The 24,208-nt window shown below is 39.8% G+C and overlaps 1 protein-coding gene across 1 annotated transcript; it reads right to left on the bottom strand.

The window, feature by feature from the left end:
- Positions 1 to 22,037: 22,037 nt before the first annotated feature.
- On the bottom strand, positions 22,038 to 23,756 carry LOC105048037 (crocetin glucosyltransferase, chloroplastic). Its single transcript, XM_019851739.3, has one exon. The coding sequence runs from the start codon at positions 23,646 to 23,648 to the stop codon at positions 22,227 to 22,229; it is 1,422 nt and encodes a 473-aa protein (XP_019707298.2). The 5' UTR covers positions 23,649 to 23,756; the 3' UTR covers positions 22,038 to 22,226.
- Between the last annotated feature and the right edge of the window lie 452 nt (positions 23,757 to 24,208).

The following is a 24,208-nucleotide window of genomic DNA, read 5'->3' as shown; positions in this document are numbered from 1 at the left end:
AGATCCATAGTAGTGATTTAATGCATGCACTGATATAATCTTAGACTCTCATTCAAGAGTCAATTTCAGAGTCCCCAAAATCGACTCTAAATGGCTCTTGAATGCCTCGATTTGAGCAGTTCAGAAATACATCAATTTTTAATAGTTGTCATGGCTATTGTGAAAAATTTCATCGTAGTTATCTCATTTGTTCTCTGGATATATATTAGATATGACTAAAATATGATCCATCTATATCGTATACTTGGAGAACTACAGGGAGATACTGTCGGATTTTTTTCGGATATGGAACAAAGAACAAACCTGTGACAACAATAAAAGTGATGCATTTTTGAAAGGTATATGACCTATCTTTATCTATTAGTTGGTGATAAGATGTATTTATTATGTAAGTTATTTTAAATAATAAAATAATTAAGTAGCAATTGTCTTGTATTTGTATATGCAGAATATGTAGATAGTGAGTCCAGATTAAGATCCTGATTAGGATCCGGATTGAGATCCAATTTGGATGAATGTCAGAGGTATTTTTTTGTTGTTAATAGTTTTCTTTATTGTTTGATGGATATCAACAAAAGTTGGATGAATGTTAAGAATATTTTTTTGTCTAAATATTGAAAAAATATTCAAAATTTTATTGAGTTTGCATGGTGTCAGGTTGACAGTGTCAGTAGGATAAAGTATCCGTACAAGAGATATGTCGATATAGTATATCATCATATATCATTTGTTGAGGAGCATCTGCTACGTTATAGCATGGACAAGAAATATACTCACCGGATATGGCATAGGAAGAGTGATCCTAATAAAGTTATGCGCGATAATGATGATATTGAAGATGATAGTGATGCTGTTGAATCTGTCGAACATGATGGTATAGGTTCACTATTGGATGATTTACATCAGGATGTTCGTTCAATGTACCCATGAGTACTAATGCATCTGAAGGCAGTTCTGATTATGAACACTATATTAATGAGGTAAAAGATATTTTTGAACAGTTTGTAAAATTAGTAAGGGATGCACGAGAGCCACTCTATCTAAATTATGTAAAGTTCTCCAAGTTAGAGTTTTTGATCAAATTACTTCGTATTAAAATCGTGAACCGATGGAGTTAGAAGTCATTTGATCAAAATTTGATATTGATTAAAGTAGCTCTTCTTGATGGAGAGAGACTTTCGAAATTATATTCTGAAGTAAAAATATATATTCGAAAATTGAGATTTAGCTATATTCCTATACATACCTGCAAAAATAACTGTATATTATTTTATAAGGAGAACGAACAAGCAAGTGAATGTTTGAAATGCGGTGAGCCTAGATACACAACTGATAATATGAAAGGAAAGAAGATACCTCATAAAGTTTTAAGGTATTTTTTATTGATTCCAAGACTTCAAAGGTTGTATATGTCCATAAAAATGGTTGAAGAAATAAGATGGCACATGAACAGTGAGTTATGGAGGAGAACATACTTAGCCATTCAGCTGACTCTGTAGTGTAGAAAGACTTCGATGTAAAGCATCTGCACTTTGTGAGTGACCTGCGCAATATCCGACTTGGTCTAGCGACAGATGGATTTAATCCCTTTGACAATTTAAGTACTTTCTATGGCATGTGGCCTGTGATGCTAATACCATGTGTCACCTTGGAAGTGCATGAAAAAATTATTTATTTTTATGTTACTGTTAATTCTGGATTCGAAAGCACCATATAATGAAATTGATGTATATCTACAATCCTTAATCGATGATATGAAGGAGCTATGGAAAAATAGAATACAGACATATGATTCTGTCAATCAAAAAAATTTAAAGTTGCATGCTTCGATTTTAAGGACAATAAATGATTTTCTGCATATGAAAACTTATCTGGATGGAGTGCCAAAGGATATCTAGTATGTCTAATATGCAACAAGGATACGTCTTCCTTACATTAAAGTGTGGAAGAAAAATCTACTTTATGGATCATCAACGGTTTCTACCTGCTAATCAGTCTTGGAGGATCTGTTATAATCAATACTTTGATAGTAAGTTCGACTGACGTCCGTCACCTAAGGAGTTAAATAGAGTAAAAATTTTAGAATAATTTGAAGCCATTGAAAATATGAGATTTAAAAAAATATCAGATACTCGCAAGTGGAAGCGTATTGAAGCTGAGCTGAATTGGATGAAGCGAAGCATATTTTTCAAACTATCATACTGGAAGCAGTTACTATTTCATCATAACTTGGATGTAATGCATATTGAAAAAAATATTTGTGAAAATATCATCGGTATAGTGTTGAACCTCGCAAAAAAATAAAAGATAATTCAAAGGCTCATCTTGTTTTATAAGAAATAAAAATCTGATTGGAGTTGCATTTAGTTCGCCAAGATGATAAATTTTTTATGCCATCTACATGTTATTCGCTATTTGGTAAGGAGAAAAAGAGTTTCTGTGAATGGTTCAAAATCATAAAATTTTTTGATGCTTATGCTTCAAATATATCGTAGTATGTTGGCAACAACGATAGCAATATCTCTGACATGAAAAGTCATGACTCTCACGTGATGATGCAATGCTTGCTTCTTGTGGTCATGCGTGGCTATTTGAGTAATGTTCAAGCTGCATTGATTGAGTTGGGAGTATTTTTCTGAGAACTGTGTTGCTGAAAATTGAAGATTAACTTACTTGAGAAGTTTGAGAAGGATATTATGCTTATTCTTTGTAAGTTAGAAAAAAAAATTTTACCATCATTTTTTGATGTTATAGTGTATCTGATTGTTTATCTCCTAAAGAAAGCTTTTTTGGTCGGACCAGTTCATTATCGATGGATGTATCCTATTGAAAGGTAAAGAAATCATAATCTTTTTGTCATATCAGTTATAAGATGTAAATATATTAGTTAAATTTAAATTTATTTTTATTTATAAATTCTTGCATATCCTAAAAAAGTATATACGCAATAAGACATGGCCTGAAGGGTCTATAGCGGAAGTATACATAGCTATGGGTGTATCATGTTCTGCTCGATATATCTTGACGATATCGAAATAAGATTCAATCATGCAGATCGTAATGCAAATCGTGAATGGTGTGACGATAAGCTCACACTATCGATATTCAAACAAATGGTTCGACCCATGGGTAGGAGGAGATATGAGTTTATGGATATGAACGAGCTATCGGAGACATACTTCTATATTCTAAATAATTATGAAAAAATTAAAGATTTCATTAAGAAGTACCATCTTAATATACTTTTTAGTGTTCAAACTAATTTTTTTATATCAATATAAAATTAAAAATTATGACTTATTGCAGTGAGCACAAAAGGATACTATCTAGAGAGAATAATTTAGATGTTGATGATCAATATAAGAAAAAATTTGCAAAATAATTTAGAAATCATGTAAATTCCACTAGTATTACATTATATTTTAATAATTATAAAATTAATTATTTGAATCAACATAATTTTTTATATTTTATTATAGATGAAATCTAAGTATTTTAATAAAGAAGAGGGTGCGATCGATGAGTTGTATGATTTAGTATGTGGTCCCAATCGAAGGGTTAACCACTACACATCCTGTATCATTAGAAGAATGAGATTTCATATAAGAAAGCTTGAGATGCAAAAATGGACTAAGAATAATAGGATTGCTACGATAGGATATGAAGGAGAAGAGGAGATTGTATCTTGATGGATTGATAGATATTATAGAATTGAAGTATGGGTCCAATAATTTGATATTCTTATTTTAGTGTGAATGGTGGGATATCAGCAATAAGAAAATCAATATTCATATCGATCCATACTTTATTAATATAAATTTTGCACGAACAAGGTACCAAAATAAGCTATATATATTAGTAACTCAAGCAAAATAAGTAATATATTTGAATGATCCGAAGTATCGAGGTGATTGGCATGTCGTACGAAGAATAATATCTAGAGGCATATATGACATACTAACCTGACTAGAGATGGATGAAAATTCAGATCTACATGAATAGGAACCTTTTCAAGAAGAAGAATAAATATTGATCGAGCTTCTTGTTGACAAAGAACTTTTGACAACTCATTTGAATAGGACTGATCTGTCGTCCAACGAAGTTGAAACAAATTTTGTACTTAATCTTGATGATTCGAAGGGCGACGATCAGTTTATAAATGATGACGAGATAGAAGATAATATATTAGTTGATTATTATGATTCGGAGGAGAACCTACAAATCGAGGAGGATACGGATATTGATGAGTAGATCTATATTTTTTATTGAATCTTCTCTTACAATAATGATATGCAATACAATTCTATTCATTAGCATTTATATATTTTTTGCTATTATTGTTCATTATTATATTTATTTATATCTCAAGTTAGTTATATGCATGGTTTACGCATTGCAAGTATGGTGCCAAGAGGGAGACAACCACGTCCAAGTTTTCAGTCTCCCCTTGAGGATGAGCCTTCCTCCATTTTCACCGTCGCACCCTTGGAGCCGCCAAAGGATGCTGCAGAGGCTGGTCCGAGTAGTATTTTAATATTTTTCACATAATGAAATTTGATTTTAATTGTATCTGTTAGGTTTATAGATAGCTATCATGCTAATAATTTATTCATCATTGTTTCAGGCCATTCAGTGTAGGTGGTGAGGTGAGGGCGAAGTCCGTCGAAGAACCTCATCTTGAAGCATTGGAGATGCATGTACGAAGGACAGCATCTCCATATCGAGATTCCATCAAGCTTCACCATGCCCATTAGGCAATAGTGCGAGCCATGACGGACTGAGTTGGACATCATATGTCGCAACTATGCCATTGTGATGCTCTCTGATTGGCATCATGTTACACCGACTTAGAGAAAGATCTTCTATAGTCACTTACAAATAAAATAATATTTAATAAAATATTTAATTAGTGTTGTATTCTTATAATATTTATTATTGACAGACTGTATTTAATATTATTGATTTTGAGCATGATTTCGTGCGATGAGCTGGGGATGACCATCTATGCTCGTATTTCAAAGATTACCGACATCACATTCATCACCACTGATATGCCGTAGTGGAGGATCAGGGGGTGGAGGCAATGCGGCAACGACCATATGACAGCATTAGTATCAAAGATTAGGCTATCATATGCCATAGGTATGAGAACCTGATATATCAGGTTAAGCATCCAAATTTTTTTTAAGAGTTTAATAATTAAATCATTTATTCATAAATTTAGTTAGTTACTTACTAATTTGACTGTTAATTATACAAGATCGATGTTTCTAAAATATCGTGAATCGTACGAGACACACCATCTCATACTATGGGGGTTTGAGATCGTTCGCTCGTCATATAGAGCAGATGGTAAGTAATTTCTATTTAGCATATTTTAACTCTTTAATTATTTAAATTTTTTTTAATTATTCTCAAATTACAGAGAGATATAGAGAGTAGCAAGCTTCCTGATAGGATCGAGATCTACCAGCAGACCCACCAACGACGGTTAGGGGAGTGGACGGCGGAGAGCCAGGAGCTTTATGTAAGTTTTGTCAACTATTTTTTTCATTGATATTTTGATTTGCAGTACAAACTTAGAATAGCTATAATTTTATTTTTCAAGATCGTATGATAGAGATGTGATCTCAGCCTACTCGTGAGGACTCGACTACACCCACAGATGATGAGATTTATGATCGGATGTTTGGTACGAAACTTTATTATGTTAGGAGGCTAGAGTATGGGATTAGAGCTCCCCCATCTTCACGCTTGTCCAGGGTTGACGTCCATGCTGCCTATGATAGAATATCCATCGTAAATTATTTATGATGAAATTATTTATGATGGAATGTCCATTGTAAATAAACTTATTTATGACAAAAATCTTTCATCGTAAATAATTTATTTTTTTAAATTTAAATTTTTTTAAAATTATTTATGATGGAATATTTTCATCACAAATTCATCTATTTGTGATGTAATTGTTTCATCATAAATAATTTAAAAAATAAAAAAATTATGATGAAAAAATTTTATTGCAAAAAAGTAATTATTAGCGATAAAATTATTTTTCTGACGTAAAATATTATCTATGACCCCATTTTTAGCAATGAATTATTAACAACAGAAGTTTTGTTGTAAATAATTATTTATGATAAAAATTTATTATTTGTGATGCTTTGTTTGCATTGCAAATATCATTTTCTGTTGTAGTGTCACTGTAAAAAGTATGGTCATCTTGATAAAAATTGTTGGAACAAAAATCAAGCTAATTTTCATGAAGGTAATAGCAGTGAAAAGAAAGATGAGGAAAATATTTTTTTCTTGGTCTTTGCTGATTATTATTCAAGTTGTGTTTTGTTTTTGGATAGTGGATGCAGTGACCATATAACAAGTGATAGAAAGTTATTTCAAAAGATTGATACTCCAGTCAGTTCCACAGTTTGGATAGAGAATAATAGTGAAGTGGAGGTGCAAGGAAAAGGAACAGTTGCCATAGATATAAAGAATGGTAAAAAAATTATTCATGATGTGATGTTTATTTCTGATTTAAAACAAAATCATATTAGTGTTGGACAACTAATGAGAAAAAGTTATTCTGCTATTTCGATGATGACAAATGTGAGGTTTATGAAAAAAAATTGAAAAAATGGTAGTTGCAGTAAACATGACAAAAAAATAAAATATTTTCTTTACAGTTTTCTGAATTATTCTTGCACGCATTATCTGTTACAGCCTCTGATGAATCCTTCCTATGGGCATAAAAGATATGGTCATTTGAATTATGGAGGATTAGAACTGATGGGTCAAAAAAATATGGTAGTTGGTTTACCAAAAATTCAAAATGATGGCAGTGTTTGTATATCCTGTGTTTTTGACAAACATCATAGAAATTCTTTCCAAATAGAGAATTCTTGGAGAGCCCAGAAGCGCCTTGCACTTGTGCATGCAGATACTTGTGGGCCTATGTAGACAACCTCATAGGGTGGTAGCAAATATTTTTTAGTATTTACAGATGACTGCACAAGGATGTGTGGGTGCATTTTTTAAAAGCAAAGTCTGACACATTTTTTATTTTTAGAACTTTCAAAGCTTTTGTGGAAAAGGAGAGTGAATGCCTCATCAAAACTTTGCTTATTGATAAAGGAGGTGAATTTATTTCCAAAAAACTCACTCATTTTTACAAAAATGCAGGTATCCATAGAGAATTAGCTACGAGTTACATTCCCCAACAAAATGGAGGAGCAAGCGGAAGAACTAAATTGTGGTCAAGATAGCTAGATGTATGCCAAAAGAAAAGGTAGTACCAAAGGTGTTCTGGGTAGAAGTTATGGCTAATGCAGTTCATTTGCTGAACCATTTTTTCGCTAAAGCAGTACAAGGTAAAACACCCTATGAAGTATGGTATGGAAGAAAGCCTGATGTGGGTTATTTGAAAATATTTGGCTGTGTTGCATACGCTCATGTTCCAATTGAAAAAAGATGCAAACTTGACGATAAAAGTATTAAATGCATATTTATGGGGTGTAGTAATGAAACAAAAGGTTACAGACTATATGATCCTGTAACTCAATAATTGATCATTAGTCATGATGTAATTTTTGATGAAAATTGAACTTGAAATTTTAATGTGGTTGAAATTTCTATAGCTCTAGTAGAAGAAGAAGAAGGTAATAAAGTTTTGTCTGATGTCAATACCCCACATACAATGTCTGATGAAAATACCTCACTTATATCTCCTACTCTACATAATATACCTAGTGATTCTGATATACATACAAGTGCTTTTGATGATTCAAATACATATGAAAGAAGTGATTTTGAGTTAACTCCAAAAAAAATTCGAAGGATTTCAGACATTTATCGATCTACTGATTTTGCATGTTTTGCTTTTGAGCCTACTTATTTTGAAGATGCAGTACAGAAAATAGAATGGGTGCAAGCCATGAAGGAAGAAATGCAAGCCATTGAAAACAATAAGACATGGAAGCTTGTTGATCTGCCCCCAGAGAAAGAAGCAATTAGACTCAAGTAGATCTACAAGACTAAGTTCAATGCTGATGGTAGACTGCAAAAGTATAAAGCTCAGTTAGTTGCCAAAGGTTATGCTCAAATTTCAGGCACTGATTTCTCATAAATTTATTCTCCTGTTGCCAGAATTGATACTATCAGAACAATTTTAGCCTTGGCATCTCAGAAAAAATGGCAGGTTTTTCAATTTGATGTGAAATCCACCTTTCTGAATGAAAAATTACAAGAGGAGGTATATGTAAAACAACCTCAAGGATTTGAAGTAAAAAATCAAGAAGAAAAAGTTTACAAATTGAAAAAAAACTTTGTATGGACTAAAACAAGCTCCAAGGGTTTGGTACAGTAGAATTAATAACTATTTTCTCCTACACAGTTTTAAAAAATATACAAATAAGCCAACTCTATATGTAAACACCCATGGTATGAAAATTATCATTTTGTCTGTATGTGGATGATACAATTTATATCAAAAATTCGATGAGTCTGCTTAAAGAGTTTAAAAATGCATGATGCCAGAATTTGAAATGACAGACTTGAAACTTTTACATTATTTTTTGGGAATGAAAATTATTCAAGATTCTAATGAAATTTTTTTGTTCCAAGAAAAATATGTTAAAGAATTATTGAAAAAAATTCATATGTTTGCTTGTCAGCTGCTGAACACTCCAATAAATTCAAATGATAAGCTTGTTTTAGATGATGGCATTGAAAAAATAGATAAAAAATAATTCAGAAGTCTAATTGGAGGACTAATCTATCTAACTCATTCTAGGCCAGATATTATGTTTTCTGTTGGTGCAGAATTCCATCGAAGTCGGAGTTGCTGGAGTCGAGATGACCGCGGCCGCCGTCGGGACCTGCAAGGAAAGTCTAAACCAGAGTTGGGGGTGCTCCGGCAAGATCCTCCAACGCTCAAGTCAGTACTCTACTTCAACAGAAATGGAGTGCTCAAGTGAAAATTTTAGCAGAGTTTTGAGATAGAGTTTTAAGCTTAGAGAAGAACGTATTTGAGGGTCCTTATTTATAGATGGAGAGCGTAACTGATTGACAGCGACGCCTGTAACCGTCTAGTAGTGGGCTGTTCAGAGCCGTCCGGAGTTTGTTATGGAAAGTAATGGCGTCAGGGGTCGTTCAGGGCCACATGGAGTTTGTTACGGAGAGTGGAGTGGTGTCCGTTGTCGTGACTTGCCATAGAGTGGTGGAGCCATGTGAAATTTATTGCAGAGAGTAGAGCAGGGTAGCGGCCCTCGTCGTGGCTTGTCAGAGAGTTCGGATCTGTCAGCTGAAGCTCGACTGGGATGTCTGATGGAGCAGAATGACTCTCTGTCTCATCGATCTAGGAGAAGCTCGGACATTTCTGAGGTTGCTGACGAGTCTACTGTTGTCGGAGGCCTTGGGTGCTGAGGCTATAGGTGAGAACCATCTGCTGTAGAGGCTCGGATGAAGACTTTCTGTTGGCGAAGTCCGGTAGGAGTCCAATTGCTAGGGAAGTTCGTCTAGGATTTGCCTGATGCGGAAGCTTGTCTGAAAATTATCCACCGGAGAGTCCGATTTCATGAGAAATCTGACGGAAGGTCGGTCGATGGTGGACTTCAGATGGTGTTGGGGAGGCTCGTCTGCTAGAGGAGTATGAGAGATCTGGAGGTGATCGATCGTTGTAGAAATCCAGCTGCTGGAGCCCGTTCGTTGCAAAAGCTCGTCCGAAATCTGTCCGCTGTGGAAGTTCGGACGGAGTCCGATTCTTGCAGAAGCTCGTCCGGAATCCATCTGCTGTGAAAGTTCGGACGAAATTCGGTTCTTGCGGGAGGCCGAAAGGAGGCCGCTTATTGTAGGAGCTCGGTCGAAGATCGGTTGTTGTGAGAGCTCGGAGTAACGACCTAGCCGGTGGATCCTGCCCCATGGTAGAAGCTCGTCTGGGATCCAGTTATGAAGAAGCTCGGCTGAAGTCTACCTGTAATAGAAGTTCGGAAGAAATTTATTTACAGTAGAGATCCGGAGTAGACCGCCCGTTGTAGGAGTTTGGAGTAGATCGCTCGTAGTAGAAGTTCGGAGCAGACCGCTCATAGTAGAAGTTCGGAGTAGACCGCTCGTAGTAGAAGTTCGAAGCAGAACGCTCGTAGTAGAAGTTCGGAGCAGACCGCTCGTAGTAGAAGTTTGGAGCAGACCGCTCGTAGTAGAAGTTCGGAGCAGACCGCTCGTAGTAGAAGTTCGGCTCTCACAGGAGCCCGATTAGAATCTTAAAGTCGATTGACCGCCGTAGAAACTCGGATGAAGTCCGATTACTGTAGAAACATTGTTGTCGAAGAAGCTCGGATATTGACGAAGTCCGGAAGGAGTTCGGAGAATAGTTGATCACCATAGAAGGTCGGCTGACAGTGAGGCCTAGAGAGCCTTTGGAGCAGCACGGTAGATGGATGGAGAAGCTCATTGTCGGAGAAGTCCGAAAGCTCGAACGGTCGGGGGGTTCAGAGAGACGCCACACAAGGTCGGAAGCCAGAGAAGCCCTGGAAGGGTCGGTCTTTTACAAACATCGGTCGGGGGGTATTTTATACCCAACATCAGTCCCCCTACTTCCGAGTTCGGGTTCCTAATGAAGGAAGTACAGAGAAATTCTCACGATCGAAGTTGCTTCCCTCAATTTCTGCACTCGGTGGTTGTCAGATATTTTGACGTTCGGCATGCTGGTACTAGAGCTTTTTCGGAGTACGATGTAATAATGATTTTACTAATTGTCAGCCACCTTCAGCCGCTTGCCATGATGAGTGAGCCACGCGGCGGTCATGGACTGGCCAGAGGAGTCCTGCAGTCATTATTGATCCAGATTCCGCCACCTATTTAAACATGTTTCCCCCCTTCGGGGATTTCACTTTGCACGGGAGTTCCTTCAGTCCTTTCCTCTTGGCCTTAGGCACCCTCCGAGTCATCCCCATCTCTGCATCCCTGCATCCCTCATACCAGCCTAGGTTAGCCCCAGAACTTCCTCCGCTTCCGCGGCCCCATTCATAGACTGTGCCGATCGTCCTTCGTTGCAGATATGGATGCGGACGTGGCTCGGATGTTAGCCCAGAGTCTCAAAGCCTACGAGCGGGAAGGCGCTGCAACTTCCGGATCGGCGAAAAAGGCGAGGGTAGAAGAGACAGATCCGGCCGTATTTTACCTTGATCGTCTAGAGCCCGCGCTTAGGCACATCTTCGATCGTGAGTGTTTCCCGGTGTGCATCATTCTGCGGGAAAATCTGACCTCAGAAAGAAGGTCATGCCCGCCGTCACTGTGAGGGGGAACCTGACCTCAGAAAGAAGGTCATGCCTGCCATCATTGTCAGGCAGCGGGAAACATGGCACGGAATAGATGGCGTCTACATGTACTTTGAAGATAATGCTGGAGTAATTGTCGAAAAGGAGGCTGGAAAAAGAAGTCAGGTACTTAAAGTAATCCTCGACGATGGTCGGAACCGAGAGTTTGAAGTCTGATGAAGCCGAGCTTCCTTAGAACTTTTTTCTTCTCTTTTTTTTTTTTCTGATCGTTTCTCTTTTTGTTTTTGGCCTTCAAAGCTTTATATTGTGTACTTTACCAATGAAATGAAAATGAAATTGTCTATTACCTTGTCCATTCTGGTATTAAATGGTTGTTTACCGAACTTACTTTGTCTTCCACCTCATTTGGCATCAGCGTAATTTGTAATTCCTCGTCTGTTCTTGCTTCGAGTCGTCATTTATCAAACTCCTTTTGTCTTCCGTCTTGCTCGATATCGACGTTGTTTGAAGGTTCTCGATCGTCGCTGTGCTGATTCGCCCTTAGGGACTGAAGATTTTTGACAAGGGTTTTCTTCCTCGTTGAGACGAGGTCCCTTGAGTCTCGACCTTCAAAGGCCTCGTAACGCACACTTTACTAATGAAATGAAAAAGAATCTTTCTCGTTACCTCGTCCATTTTGGCATTGAGTTATCATTTACCGAACTTCTTTTATTTTTCATCCTGTTCGACGTCGACGTTGTTCGAAGATTCCTGATTGTCGCTATGCTGATTCGCCCTTAGGGACCGGAGATTTTCGATAAGGATTTTCTTCCTCATTGAGACGAGGTCCCTTGTGCCTTTGATGTAGTTCGTTTTCACTTATCGCTGGCGTAGTTCGTCGCTTTCTCTTTTCATCTTCCCTTTTCTTCTGTGTTCGAGTGAGGGTCTTCCCTCTGCTCTTGACGGGGTCGTGAGAGTGTAGAGGGGCCGTTGAGGAGGCTTTCCTCCTTGTCCGATCTTGATCGATCGAGCCTTTATTTATGTCAGGACGAGGTTCTCCTCTTGTTCCCGACAGTCAGTTTTAGCTCATGTTAGGATGAGGTTCTCCTTCTGTTCCTAACAAGGTGGTGGGGGCGCGCGAGGGCCACTGCAAGGGTCTCTCCCCCCATCCGATCTTTAAAAAATTAGACCTTCGACTTTGCTCATGTTAGGACGAGGTTCTCCTCCTGTTCCTAACAAGACTGTGGGGGCACATAAGGGCCGTTGCAAGGACCTCTTCCCCTATCCGATCTTTAAGAAACTGAGCCTTCGATTTTGCTCATCTTAGGACGAGGTTCTCCTCTTGTTCCTAACAAGGCTGTGGGGGCACATAAGGGCCGTTGCAAGGGCCTCTCCCCCCATCCGATCATTAAGAAATCGGGCCTTCGACTTTGCTCATGTTAGGACGAGGTTCTCCTCCTGTTCCTAACAAGGCTATGGGGGCACATAAGGGCCATTGCAAGGGTCTCTCCTCCTATCCGATCTTTAAAAAATTAGACCTTCGACTTTGCTCATGTTAGGACGAGGTTCTCCTCCTGTTCCTAACAAGGCTGTGGGGGCATATAAGGGCCGTTGCAAGGGCCTCTCCCTCCATCCGATCTTTAAGAAATCGGACCTTCGACTTTGCTCATGTTAGGACGAGGTTCTCCTCCTGTTCCTAACAAGGCTGTGAGGGCACATAAGGGCCGTTGTAAGGACCTCTCCCCTCATTCGATCTTTAACAAATCGGACCTTCGACTTTGCTCATGGTAGGATGAGGTTCTCCTCCTGTTCCTAATACGCTTAATTTCGTTTGTATGGGGGAGTTACTTCCTGTCGTTATAAGCTTATGTCAAAAGAAAAATATGCAAGTATAAAACTTTTATTTAAGGCAAAGCTATTGATAATACATTCACAGATTTTCTGAATTCCATGGTCGTGGAAGCTCTGCTCTTTCGAGCTCTTTTAGATAGTATGTTCCGGGCCAGACCACCTCCTTAACTTCATACGGGCTTTCCCAGTTTGGGGTAAGTTTTTCTTGATTCTGAGGTTGTGAGACAGCGGCTCGTCGTAGTACCAGGTCCCCCGCTCTGAAGACTTTGCTTTTGACCCGAAAATTATAGTAGCGGGTTACTTTCTGCTTGTAGGCCGCCATCCGAACTTGAGCTATTTTTTGCTTTTCTTCTAACAAGTCGAGGTTGGCCTTGAGATCCTGTGGGTTGCACCGCTCGTCGAATGCCACAACTCGCGTCGATGGAAGTTTGAGTTCAATCGGGATCACGGCTTCTGTCCCGAAGGCTAGGGCGAAGGGGGTCTTCCCTGTGGGCAATCTCTGAGTAGTTCGGTATGCCCATAACACATGATAAAACTTGTCTGCCCAAGTTCCCTTTGTCTTTTCAAGTCTTGCCTTGATACCTTGCAACAGAGTCCTGTTAGTCACTTCGGCCTCACCGTTTGCCTGGAGATGGGCTACCGAAGTGAAGTTATGGAAGATATTCAGGTCCTCACAAAATTCGGCAATTTGCCCCAGCAAATTGCCGCCCATTATCAGTAATGAGCATTCTGGGTAAGCCGAACCTACAAACAATTGACTTTCAGATGAAGTCCTGCACTTTAGCTTCTGTGATTTTTGTCAAAGGTTCAGCTTCGACCCACTTGGTGAAATAGTCTATTACCACCAGGAGGAACTTTCGCTGTCCAGATGCCATGGAAAAAGGTCCGAGGATATCTATCCCCCATTGCGCAAATGGCCATGGGGCACTCAATGGTGTCAGTTCGGAGGCAGGTTACTTTTGTACACTTGCATATCTCTGACACCGGTCGCATCTTCTGACATATTCGACGGAGTTGTGGTACATGGTAGGCCAGTAATAACCTTGATGGAGCAGCTTGTAGGATAATGATCTGGCTCCCAGGTGACTTCCACAGACTCCCTCATGTACTTTTCTCAAGGCAAAGTCGGCTTCAGAAGGTCGGAGACATTTTAGGAGGGGCAAGGAGTACGACCTCTTGTATAGCTTACCTTCGTAAAAGATATATCGGGAGGCCTGGTTTTTAAGCTTACGAGCTTCTTTTGCATCAGGAGGAAGGACCCCATCCTTGAGGTATGCAACCAGTGGGTCGATCTAACTGGGTTCATGGCTGATCTCCATCACAGGCTGTAATTCTTCCATGCTTGGGCACCTCAGAACTTCGAAGAAGACTTCCTTAGGTAGTTCAGCCGGAGCTAGTGTAGCCAGCTTGGAGAGAAGGTCGGCCCTGGTATTTTCTGCTCTTGGGATCTGCTTGATGTCGAAGCTGTCGAAGGTAGGGATGATCTCCTTTACCTTTTCAAGATACTTGGCCATACTGTCCTCCCGAGCTTCATAATTTTCGTTGACCTGTCCCACTACTAATAGAGATAGAATTTGTCGTTAACTCCCACCCTTAGAAATTTAGGGACGTGAGAGTTACTGAATTCAATATGAATTTAGTGGATGGTTAATCAAGTTTGAATATGGGTAGTTATTGCACCACGTCATAACCATCTTTATCCTTATGACCCTTAATCTTCTTGACTGTTAAAAAAGTTCCATCGCTAATAATTTTAATTTTTTCTTAATTAAATAGTTAAAAAATTATTAACGACGGTAATATCGTCACTACTGTCATCGCTAATAGTTTTTAATTTTTTTTAATTAAAATTTAAAAAACTATTAGTGATAATAGTTTACGTCGCTAATATCATCGTTAATAATTTTAAATTTTTTAAAATTTATAATTAAATATTTTAAAACCTACTTTAATCACATGAATAAGCAATAATATTTTTTAAAATCTATTATAAATAAAATAATAATTATATAATATAATCATAAATATAAAATTAATTATATTATATTAAAAATATAAATCATATAATTTTACATATAGATACTGCTTTACAAGTATCAAAATTGCATACATATCAAAAAAAAATCATGTACAATCCTCCTCGTCAATCTCTTCATTCTCCTCCTACTCCTATACTCCTCTCCAGTAGTTAGTGGATGAGAGCCGGATGTTTCAATATTCTGTAATAAAAAAATAAAATATTATTAATAAATTTTGATATGAAACTGTATATATCGATACAGAGGTGTATATTTTAATATACTATTTTAATTCTCGAACAGATTATTTCTACACATTTCATTCGATGATATGGAGCTGTAGACACCCCTGACCCATCGTTTGAATGGTTAGATTAAATTTTTACCTCCTAGATCTCCTTTTCAGATTGAAGCCTAAACATGTGAAGCTTCTAAATATAAAAAATTAAAAAAAATAAAAAAAATATTAATAGACTTACCTGCTGTGATAGCTGTGACAATGAACCTACTTGATCGTACATATGTAGATCCTGAAGAATCTCAACGATCATATCACAGACGATGTCTCGGAAGCTCTGAGGTCGCTGGCTCCAAAACCTCTGCATGACCTCCTCCACATGTGCATCAGCCTACATCTCGATCGTCGAGCCCTGAGAGGAGTATTGAGCTGCTAGATGGTCGAAACTATAGCCAAATCCTATGATCCGATTCTTACTCACCCCTTCGGTGGCCCTGAGCCATCCATCGAGATCAAGGAGGGGCTGAGAGGATGGATCCTTGCCGTGCTACGTACGAGATACTCTGTCCGCCTATACAGTTTAGAAATTCATTAGTCCATATATATCAATATATATAAAAATTTTATAAATATTATTTTAAGTTGTTACCATGATTTATCGAGATCGAGGATCTAAGTAATCACCAATCTTTCTAGACTGGTGTGTGGCCTTCCATATCTGTAGCTGTTTTGGTGCAAGACTCAGCGTCATGCCTATAATAAATAAATAATAAAATTAAATTAATTAATATATATATGATTAATTCAATATGAAATTAATTTAAGTATAGAATTTTTATCAATCTATCAGTTATAATATGTGTGCCAACGGAGCGACTAGTGTGCTTGATTGGATGCTGCTGGGTGGATTGTTCCTACACATTCCATTCGATTTTCGAACGGATTGTTCCTACATATTTCATTCGATGATATGGAGCTATAGATATCTCCAACCAATCCATCGGATGGTTTAATTGAATTTGGATCCCGTTGTACCCATTTCTTTCACCTGAAGTCTAAATTGATACAGAGGAGTATATTTTGATATACTCCTTCGATTCTCGAACGATTTGTTTCTACACGTCTCATTTGATGATATGGATATATCTACACATCCATGCCATCTATCGAATAGAAAGATTGACTTTTGATCTCAAGATCTCCATTCCTCTGACTTAAATCTAACTACAAAGTGAAGACAGTTGAAAAGGAGATGGTTTTCCGCAAGAAGGCACGAAGGCTTTGGATTTAATAGAAACTCTTCTTGACTACTCTAGCTGCCCTGCCTCTAACCTTGAGCAATTCTTATGTAACTTATGATTTCATACGTCCACTTCGATTTGCTCTTTTGCTCTTATGAAGCTTTGAACTCTGCTTTTGCTAGTAGCCAGGCTTGGTCACTGCAAACCCCTTTGCGAGGAGGCACCCTTTCTCTCGAAGTTATCGGGCTACCTTTTACCTACAGCAAAGGGGTCTTAGGTATAAATTTAAAGCTAAATGAGCGACAATGAGCTCAGCTACTTACCTACTGTGATGGCTATGATAATGAGCTCAGCAGAATGAGCGACAAGTAACTGAAATGTTGATGCCCAGATCTTGCCACCTCCAAAGGTATGTTACACTTGTATTCATCATGTTTATCTAAAAGTAGTTTATCTGTAATAATTTAAAATCACATCTTTCAAATGCTTCAGCTAAAATATCATAACTCTGGGAGGCTCGAGCATGATCCAAACCCATTGGAAATTTTTAAAAAAAATAAAATAAAAACTTAAAAGCAGTACTTAAATCAGAAACTAACAAAGTAAACAAGGTAAAGAGGAAAAGAAGAAGGCTCAGATCTGCCATTGGAAAATAAGGCATTGCAAGTTCTTCTGCATCTTTAACCATGAGGTGGCTGCAAGCGGTTGTCTGCGATGTAACAGACCATCCAAGCTTGCCCTGCAACTACAACAACAAGAATAGAAATGCATCATCTCCATCGATCTCTCTTTAAACTTTTTAGATGCATCTGGTACACGCAGTCATCATAGCCTCTCTGAGTCTCCGATCGTCTTCCTGAGGCCCCTTCCCCTACCTGAGCCCAGTCCAAAAAAAATTTTCGAGCTTCGAGATGGGCTTAGGCTCTATGATTTTAAAAAAAATCAAGCTCGAACCACGCACCGACCCAGGCCTGAGCTCGGCCCGAACCCATTTGGGCGGGCCCGAACCATGAGGTGGCTGCAAATTAAGAAGGCTGCAAACTAAAAGTAGAAATTTTTTAAAAAAATAAAATAAAAACTTAAAAGCAGTACTTAAATAAAAAACCAACAAAGTAAACAAGGGAAAGAGGAAAAGAAGAAGGCTCAGATCTGCCAATGAAAAATAAGGCATTACAAGTTTCTCTGTATCATTAACCATGAGGTGGTTGCAAATGGTTGTCTGTGATATAACAGACCATCCAAGCTTGCCCTACAACTACAACAATAAGAACAGAAATGCATCACCTTGATCGATCTCTCTTTAGGCTCTTTAGGAGCATCTCACATAGGCAGTCATCATAACCTTTCCGAGCCCTCGACCACCTCTCCAAGCCCCCCACCCCCACCTGAGCTTAGTTTGAAATTTTTTTTTGAGCTTTGGGACAGGCTTAGGCCTGATGATTTTAGGAAAAACCAAGCCTGAACCATGCCCTAGCCCAAGCTCGAGTCCGATCCAAACCCATTTGGATGGGCCTGAACCATGATGTGGCTGCAAAGTAAGAAGGCTGCAAACTAGAAATAATTTTTTTTAAAAAAATAAAATAAAAACTTAGAAATAGTACTTAAATCAGAGATCAACAAAAAAAATAAGGGAAAGAGAAAAAGAAGAAGGCTTAGATCTATCATTAGAAAATAAGACATTGCAAGTTTCTCTGCACCTTTAATCATGAGGTGGCTGCAAGCGGTTGTCTGTCATGTAACAGACCATTCAAGCTTGTCCTGCAACTACAACAACAAGAACAAACATGCATCACTTCCATCGATCTCTCATTAGTCTCTTTAGGCACATCTCACACAGGCAGTCATCATAGCTTCCCCGAGCCTCCGACCACCTCCCCGAGCCCTCAACCTCTATCGGAGCACAGTCCAAAAGTTTTTTTCGAGCTTCGGGGCGGACTTAGGCCTGATGATTTTAGAAAAAATCAGGTTTGAACCATGCCCTGACCTAGGCTTGTTGGAAAGCTTTCCGAAGTGGTTTCATCTCTCGAGAATAATATTAAAATTAATAATATTATTAATTTAAATTAATTAGATATTATTAATTTAAAACTAATTTAACTAAATTTAATTATATATTATTAATTTAATTTAAATATTAAATCTAATTTAACTAAATCTTATAAATTTTAACTTAAAAATATTAAAAAATTTAAAGCAATAATATTTGGCGATCACTCTGCAGCCGCCACCGTCGCTAATACTCACCAAACCTATGAAGATGGCACTACGGCATGGAGGTTGCGCTGTGCAGCAGGAGATGGCACTGCGTGGTAGGAGGAGGAGGAAGAGGAAGGTGGGGGGAAAGGAGGGAGGCGGGCTAGGAGCTCAGGGAGGCGGGCTAGGAGCTCAGGGGGGCAGGCCAGGGGCTCGTAGAGGCGGCTGGGGGCTCGGAGAGGCGGACCGGAGGCTCAGAGAGGCGGGCCGGGGGACTAGGGCTCGAGGAGGCGGCTGGTGGCTCGGGGAAGTCGGATCCAGCGACAGAAGAAAGAGGGGGATCGGAGATAGTCGGTGGAAGGCAGGCAAGGGGCTCGAGGAGACGGTCGGGGGCTCAAAGCGGCGAGAGAAGGCCGGGGGCCCTCGATCGGGGGCTCGAGGAGGTGGGAGGTGGCCGGGGGCTCGGATAGGCAGGAGGCGGCTGGGGGCTCGGGGAGACAGTCGAGGGCTCGGGGAGGTGGGAGAAGGCCGAGGGCTCTTAGTTGGAGGCTCGAGAAGGCGAGAGATGGTCTGGGGCTCGGGGAGGCAGGAGGTGTCCCGGAGCTCGGGGAGGCAGCCGAGGGCTCGGGGAAGCGAGATCCGACGGTCGGAGGCTCGGAGAAGCGGGATCTGATGGTTGGAGGCTCGGAAAGATGGGATCCGGTAGTAGGGGAAAGAGGGGGACCGGAGGCGGGGTAAAGAGAGGGGCGGCTGGGGGATCAGAGGCAGGGGAAAGAGGGGGAAGAGGGAAAGTGAAAAATCAAAAATTAGATAGAGAGTGATATAGGGTTAGTATTAGCAACGATAAAATTATTGTCGCTATAGTCGTTGCTGATGTTATTTGTGGCAGCAAAACACCGTCGCGTTACTAAAATTTTTCGTTGCTATTAAGATTACGGTCAAATTAAAAAAATACTAATTATTAGTGATAGTACATACTTCATCGCTAAAGCCATCGGTAATAGCTTATTAGCGATGGCTTTTCTGTCACTAATAATCAGTTAAGCCGTCGTTAATAATTTATCAATTTTTAGCGATAAAAATTTTTTTGAATCATAATATTTTATCGATAAATAACATTACTAGTGATGATTTGTTTTTATTATCACTAATAGTTACCGCTGATACATAAATTTTTTTGTAGCGGTGCCCAGTTTGAATTGCTGGACCCTCTTCCCATTATGAGGTTGTGATCCGCTAACTGGGGTCCATGTCTCTGTCTACTTTTGGGGGGTGTTTGTTTGGAGAGAGTGGAGGTCTGGAATCGGAATCGAAATGGATAACTCCCATTCCAACCGTTTGGTTGGGAGGAGTCCCATTCCAATTTCGATTCTAGGATGAAATGAGAATGGGTCAATCTATATAGAACTCAATCCCTACTCTCTTCTATGGATTCAATTTTTCATTCTAATTTCGATTTCGATTTCGATCACGAACTAAACACTTCGTGAGATTTGACCATTCCGATTTCGATTCCAAGTCATTCTGATTTCTATTTCCATTCTGATTTTGATTGCGAACCAAATATTTTCTTAGGAGATATTTGGTTAGGGAGAGTGGGGGTCTGGAATCGAAATCAGAATGGATGACTTCCATTTCAACCGTTTGGTTGGAAGGAATTCCATTCTGATTTCAATTTCAGAATAGAATGGGAATGGCTCAACCTATATAGAACTTAATCAGTACTCTTTTCTATAGATTTAATTTTTAATTTTAATTTTATTTTGATTTTGATTATGAATTAAATATTTTGAAGAATTTAATTATTTTAATTTGGATTTCGATTTTAAATTATTTTAATTTTAATTTTTATTTTAATTTTAATTACGAAACAAACATCTTAATGGGCTGGCCGTTGTTTGACTTATACGTTCGGAAGTTCTTTGTTGTTCCCGCACGGTTTGTTGTGGATGCCTGAAAGTGATCACGCACGCGTACTGAGGGACAGCAGCCTTGCTGTACGTGGTAGTTTCTCGCTTTACGGACGGTCATCCATCAGAACTCGTGGATCCCGTTGACCAGGGCACAGCCGTCTTCTGGGTTGGTGTGTCAGTTCGAGAATTCGTAGACTGTGCAATCCTCCGGATTTTCTCTAAAAGTTTTTTCTCCGGGTTTGGAATCGGCTTCATGAAGCCATGTGATTGCGGGGTTAGTTGTGATGGGTAGACGGCCTCCATGGAAGAAAGATGATAGACGGTATTATTTTGGATTCATCCCCCTACGAGAGATCCGATCTATCTAGGATATATTTGATTGAAAAAAATAAAAATTTAAAATTAAAATCGAAATGAATGATTTTCATTCTAACTATTTCATTAAGGAGAAGAATTCTATTCCGATTTCGATTCTGGGATGGAATAGAAATAGTTCAATCTATATAGAATTCAATTCCTAATCTCCTCTACGGATTCAATTTTTTATTTCAATTTCGATTTCGATTCCCATCATGAATCAAACACTTCAAAAGATTTGACGATTCTGATTCCGATTTCAAACAATTTCGACTCTCATTTCTATTTTGATTTCGGTTATAAATCAAATACCCCCTAATAATATCACTATGGAAAGAAACTTTCAAGTATACTCTGACGTAATTAGTATATGTTTATTTTTGTAACTCAAGGGATACATTTGGAGAATCAACTTGAGCTTTTTCTTGCAGCTGGAAATGATAGCCACAAATGTGGACGTGTCCTGAATGTCAAAACTGATGTCATTGTCTTATTTTTCTTGGTAGAGATATCATTGACTTATTTAAGACTTCCAAATACACAATTAGTTGGTATTTCTTCATAAGTAATCACAGACATTTGAGGGACCTGTTGCAGGCAATTAATGATTTACTTCACTACAAGGCTAAAGGCACCGTCAGATGGAGATCGAGTATCATAGTAATTCACCGTGTCAAACTCTTTCGAGGATAAAGGCAAAGGCTTGCAGGTGCCCCAAGCAGGTGGTAATTGAGTGGATACTTAAAAGATGCTTAAAGATTCTTCATAATTATAAGATAGATACACTTCCTCGGATCCAGTATCGATGCTACACAGGATGAGTGCGGTCGACAACTTCTGCACAACAAAAAGGATAGCTTCCATACGGGGCGTCGGTAAATTTGGAGATTCATAAATAGCATAAGGTGCAATTTGGGTGAAAAGATACCAACAATTATATTGAATAAATAAAAAATAAGTTTGACACGTAAGATAAATTGGATTAAACACTTTAAGTTTACTTCTTAGAAAGAAGTTAATAGTACAAATATTTTATTATCTGACTCATTATTTTCGTATGGAGACCCAATCCCATGGGCTACGTATCAAAATAATAATAATAAGAAGAAGAAGGATCAGAATATAATTTACGACCCGACAAAATAATTCGGACACGCCTGACATTTTCAGCGGTTGTTTCCGATCTCATCCACGAAAGTCTTCAGGTTCCTATCCGAGGACCCACCTTCACGGACGGCCTCCCGCGCTTTGCCCTTCCAGGTCGCTGCCTTCCTCCTAATTTGCACCCCTCTCTCTCCCTCCCCCATCACCACCTCCAAACACCTCTTCAACTCGCTCCCCTCCAACAGTCCTTCCCCATTAACCTCACTTCTCACACCCGTCCCCCACACCTCTGTCAGCTTTGCGTTCGTCACTTGGTCTACCCATTGTGGTACGCCAATCGTTGGAACCCCACATATCAAGCTCTCCAATGTGGAGTTCCACCCGCAGTGGGTCACGAAGCATCCGACCGACGGGTGGGACAGAACTTTAACCTGGGAGCACCACTCCACCACCATCCCGTTCTCACCATCCTCCAGCTCAACGCCTTCCCCTCTGTTGTCCTTCCGCACCACCCAAAGATAAGGCCTCCCGCTCTCCTTTAGCCCCCACAAGATTTCCTCCAATTGCCGCTTCTTTATCACCGACATGCTCCCAAAAGACACGTACACCACCGATTTATCCTGCTTCGAGTCCAGCCACTCCATGTATCCCTTCTTATCCCCTTCGAAAAGATCACCACCGGAGGCGGTGTCTTCTGAATCCATGCCATCTAAAGGAAGGGATGGCAGCAGTGGCCCTATCGTGATGAGGTCCATGTTGCCGACGGCCTTGATGGCATCAGGCTCGAGTGCGTCGAAGGAGTTGATCAAAACTTTTGGCTTTGAGCTCTTTTCTTCCTGGTCCAATGTATCAAATATCTCTTTTAGACCGACGAGGAAAGGACGGTAGGGATCGTCGGAATTGGTGCTGCTTATCAAGGACGGGAGGTCACGAATTTGGAGCGGTGGCAGCCCTGGTAGGTCAACCGTAAACAATGGGTCGTGACCATGAGAGGTTATCAGCTCCTCATAGCCATGGAAGTAGTGGTAGAAAGTGGTGAAGACAGTGGCAGGCTGGATCCAGTAGAGGGCACAGGGAATGCCATGATCCCGTGCCACACCGGCGGCCCATGACAGCAAGATGGTGCAGATTATGCAAGACACGGGCCGGTCACGTGCAGCAAGGTCGTGCACAATGCCAGCAAGAGTTCTGGTTCCGACAAGCTTGAATTGGGACAGGAAGTCATCGAGGTCGCCGTCCGTGTCGACTTTGAACCCATCGTCGTAGCCATTGGAGAAAGGGATGTAGGTGAGGAGGCCATCTTCTACTTCCTCGTCGGGCTTGGCCAAGGACGGAAACATGTGGCGGTGAGCGGAGATGGCGGTGGAGAAGGTGACGTGACCGCCGGTGGTTTGGGCGAGGCGCTTGGCCAAGCGGAGAGACGGGTTGACATGGCCTTGGGCCGGGTAGGTCACTACGAGGAAATGCTGTTGGCGTTGCTCCATTCCTAATGAAATTCGCGAAGGATCAAAGCTTTTTTGGAAGGATTAATTCCTGATCAAGACAAGAAGGATCGAAAGGTCTGTGGATGTGGTGAGACCCTGCCGGAGGGTTGTGGCTTTAATAGAGCGAGGGGAACGGAGGGGTGACGTTTGGGGTGACGAAGAAAAGTTACTTTATCGACCAGCTTCTCCGGACGGACCATGGCGTGTGCGTACGTTTCGTGTTGGGATCTTTATACTTTTTTCTTATTCATCTTAATATAATATATCTGGGGTCAAGTCTGTCACTTCCTGTCCAAGGGGTCATAAGTTCTTTTTAGAGGGAGACACAGAGAGAGGCATCTTGAAATAGCTCCTTGAAATGGTGTTTGTGGCCTCTCTGCATGAGAAAGAGCCTAGTACGGTTCTCAATTCTCCTCTCTCTGATATTTTTCTCCTACTAGGCAAAATGGGGAAGCGTCGCCTCATGCCCAAGAAAACACTTTCTGAGATGACGACAATCAAAACAATATATATATATATATATATCTATAAACTATAATGATGAGAAAGCGCCACCTCGG

This window comes from Elaeis guineensis, chromosome 7 (genome assembly GCF_000442705.2).
Source record: "Elaeis guineensis isolate ETL-2024a chromosome 7, EG11, whole genome shotgun sequence".
Lineage (NCBI taxonomy): Eukaryota > Viridiplantae > Streptophyta > Magnoliopsida > Arecales > Arecaceae > Elaeis > Elaeis guineensis.
The sequence above is the reverse complement of the archived record's forward strand: the minus strand, read 5'-3'. Positions and strand labels throughout refer to the sequence as shown.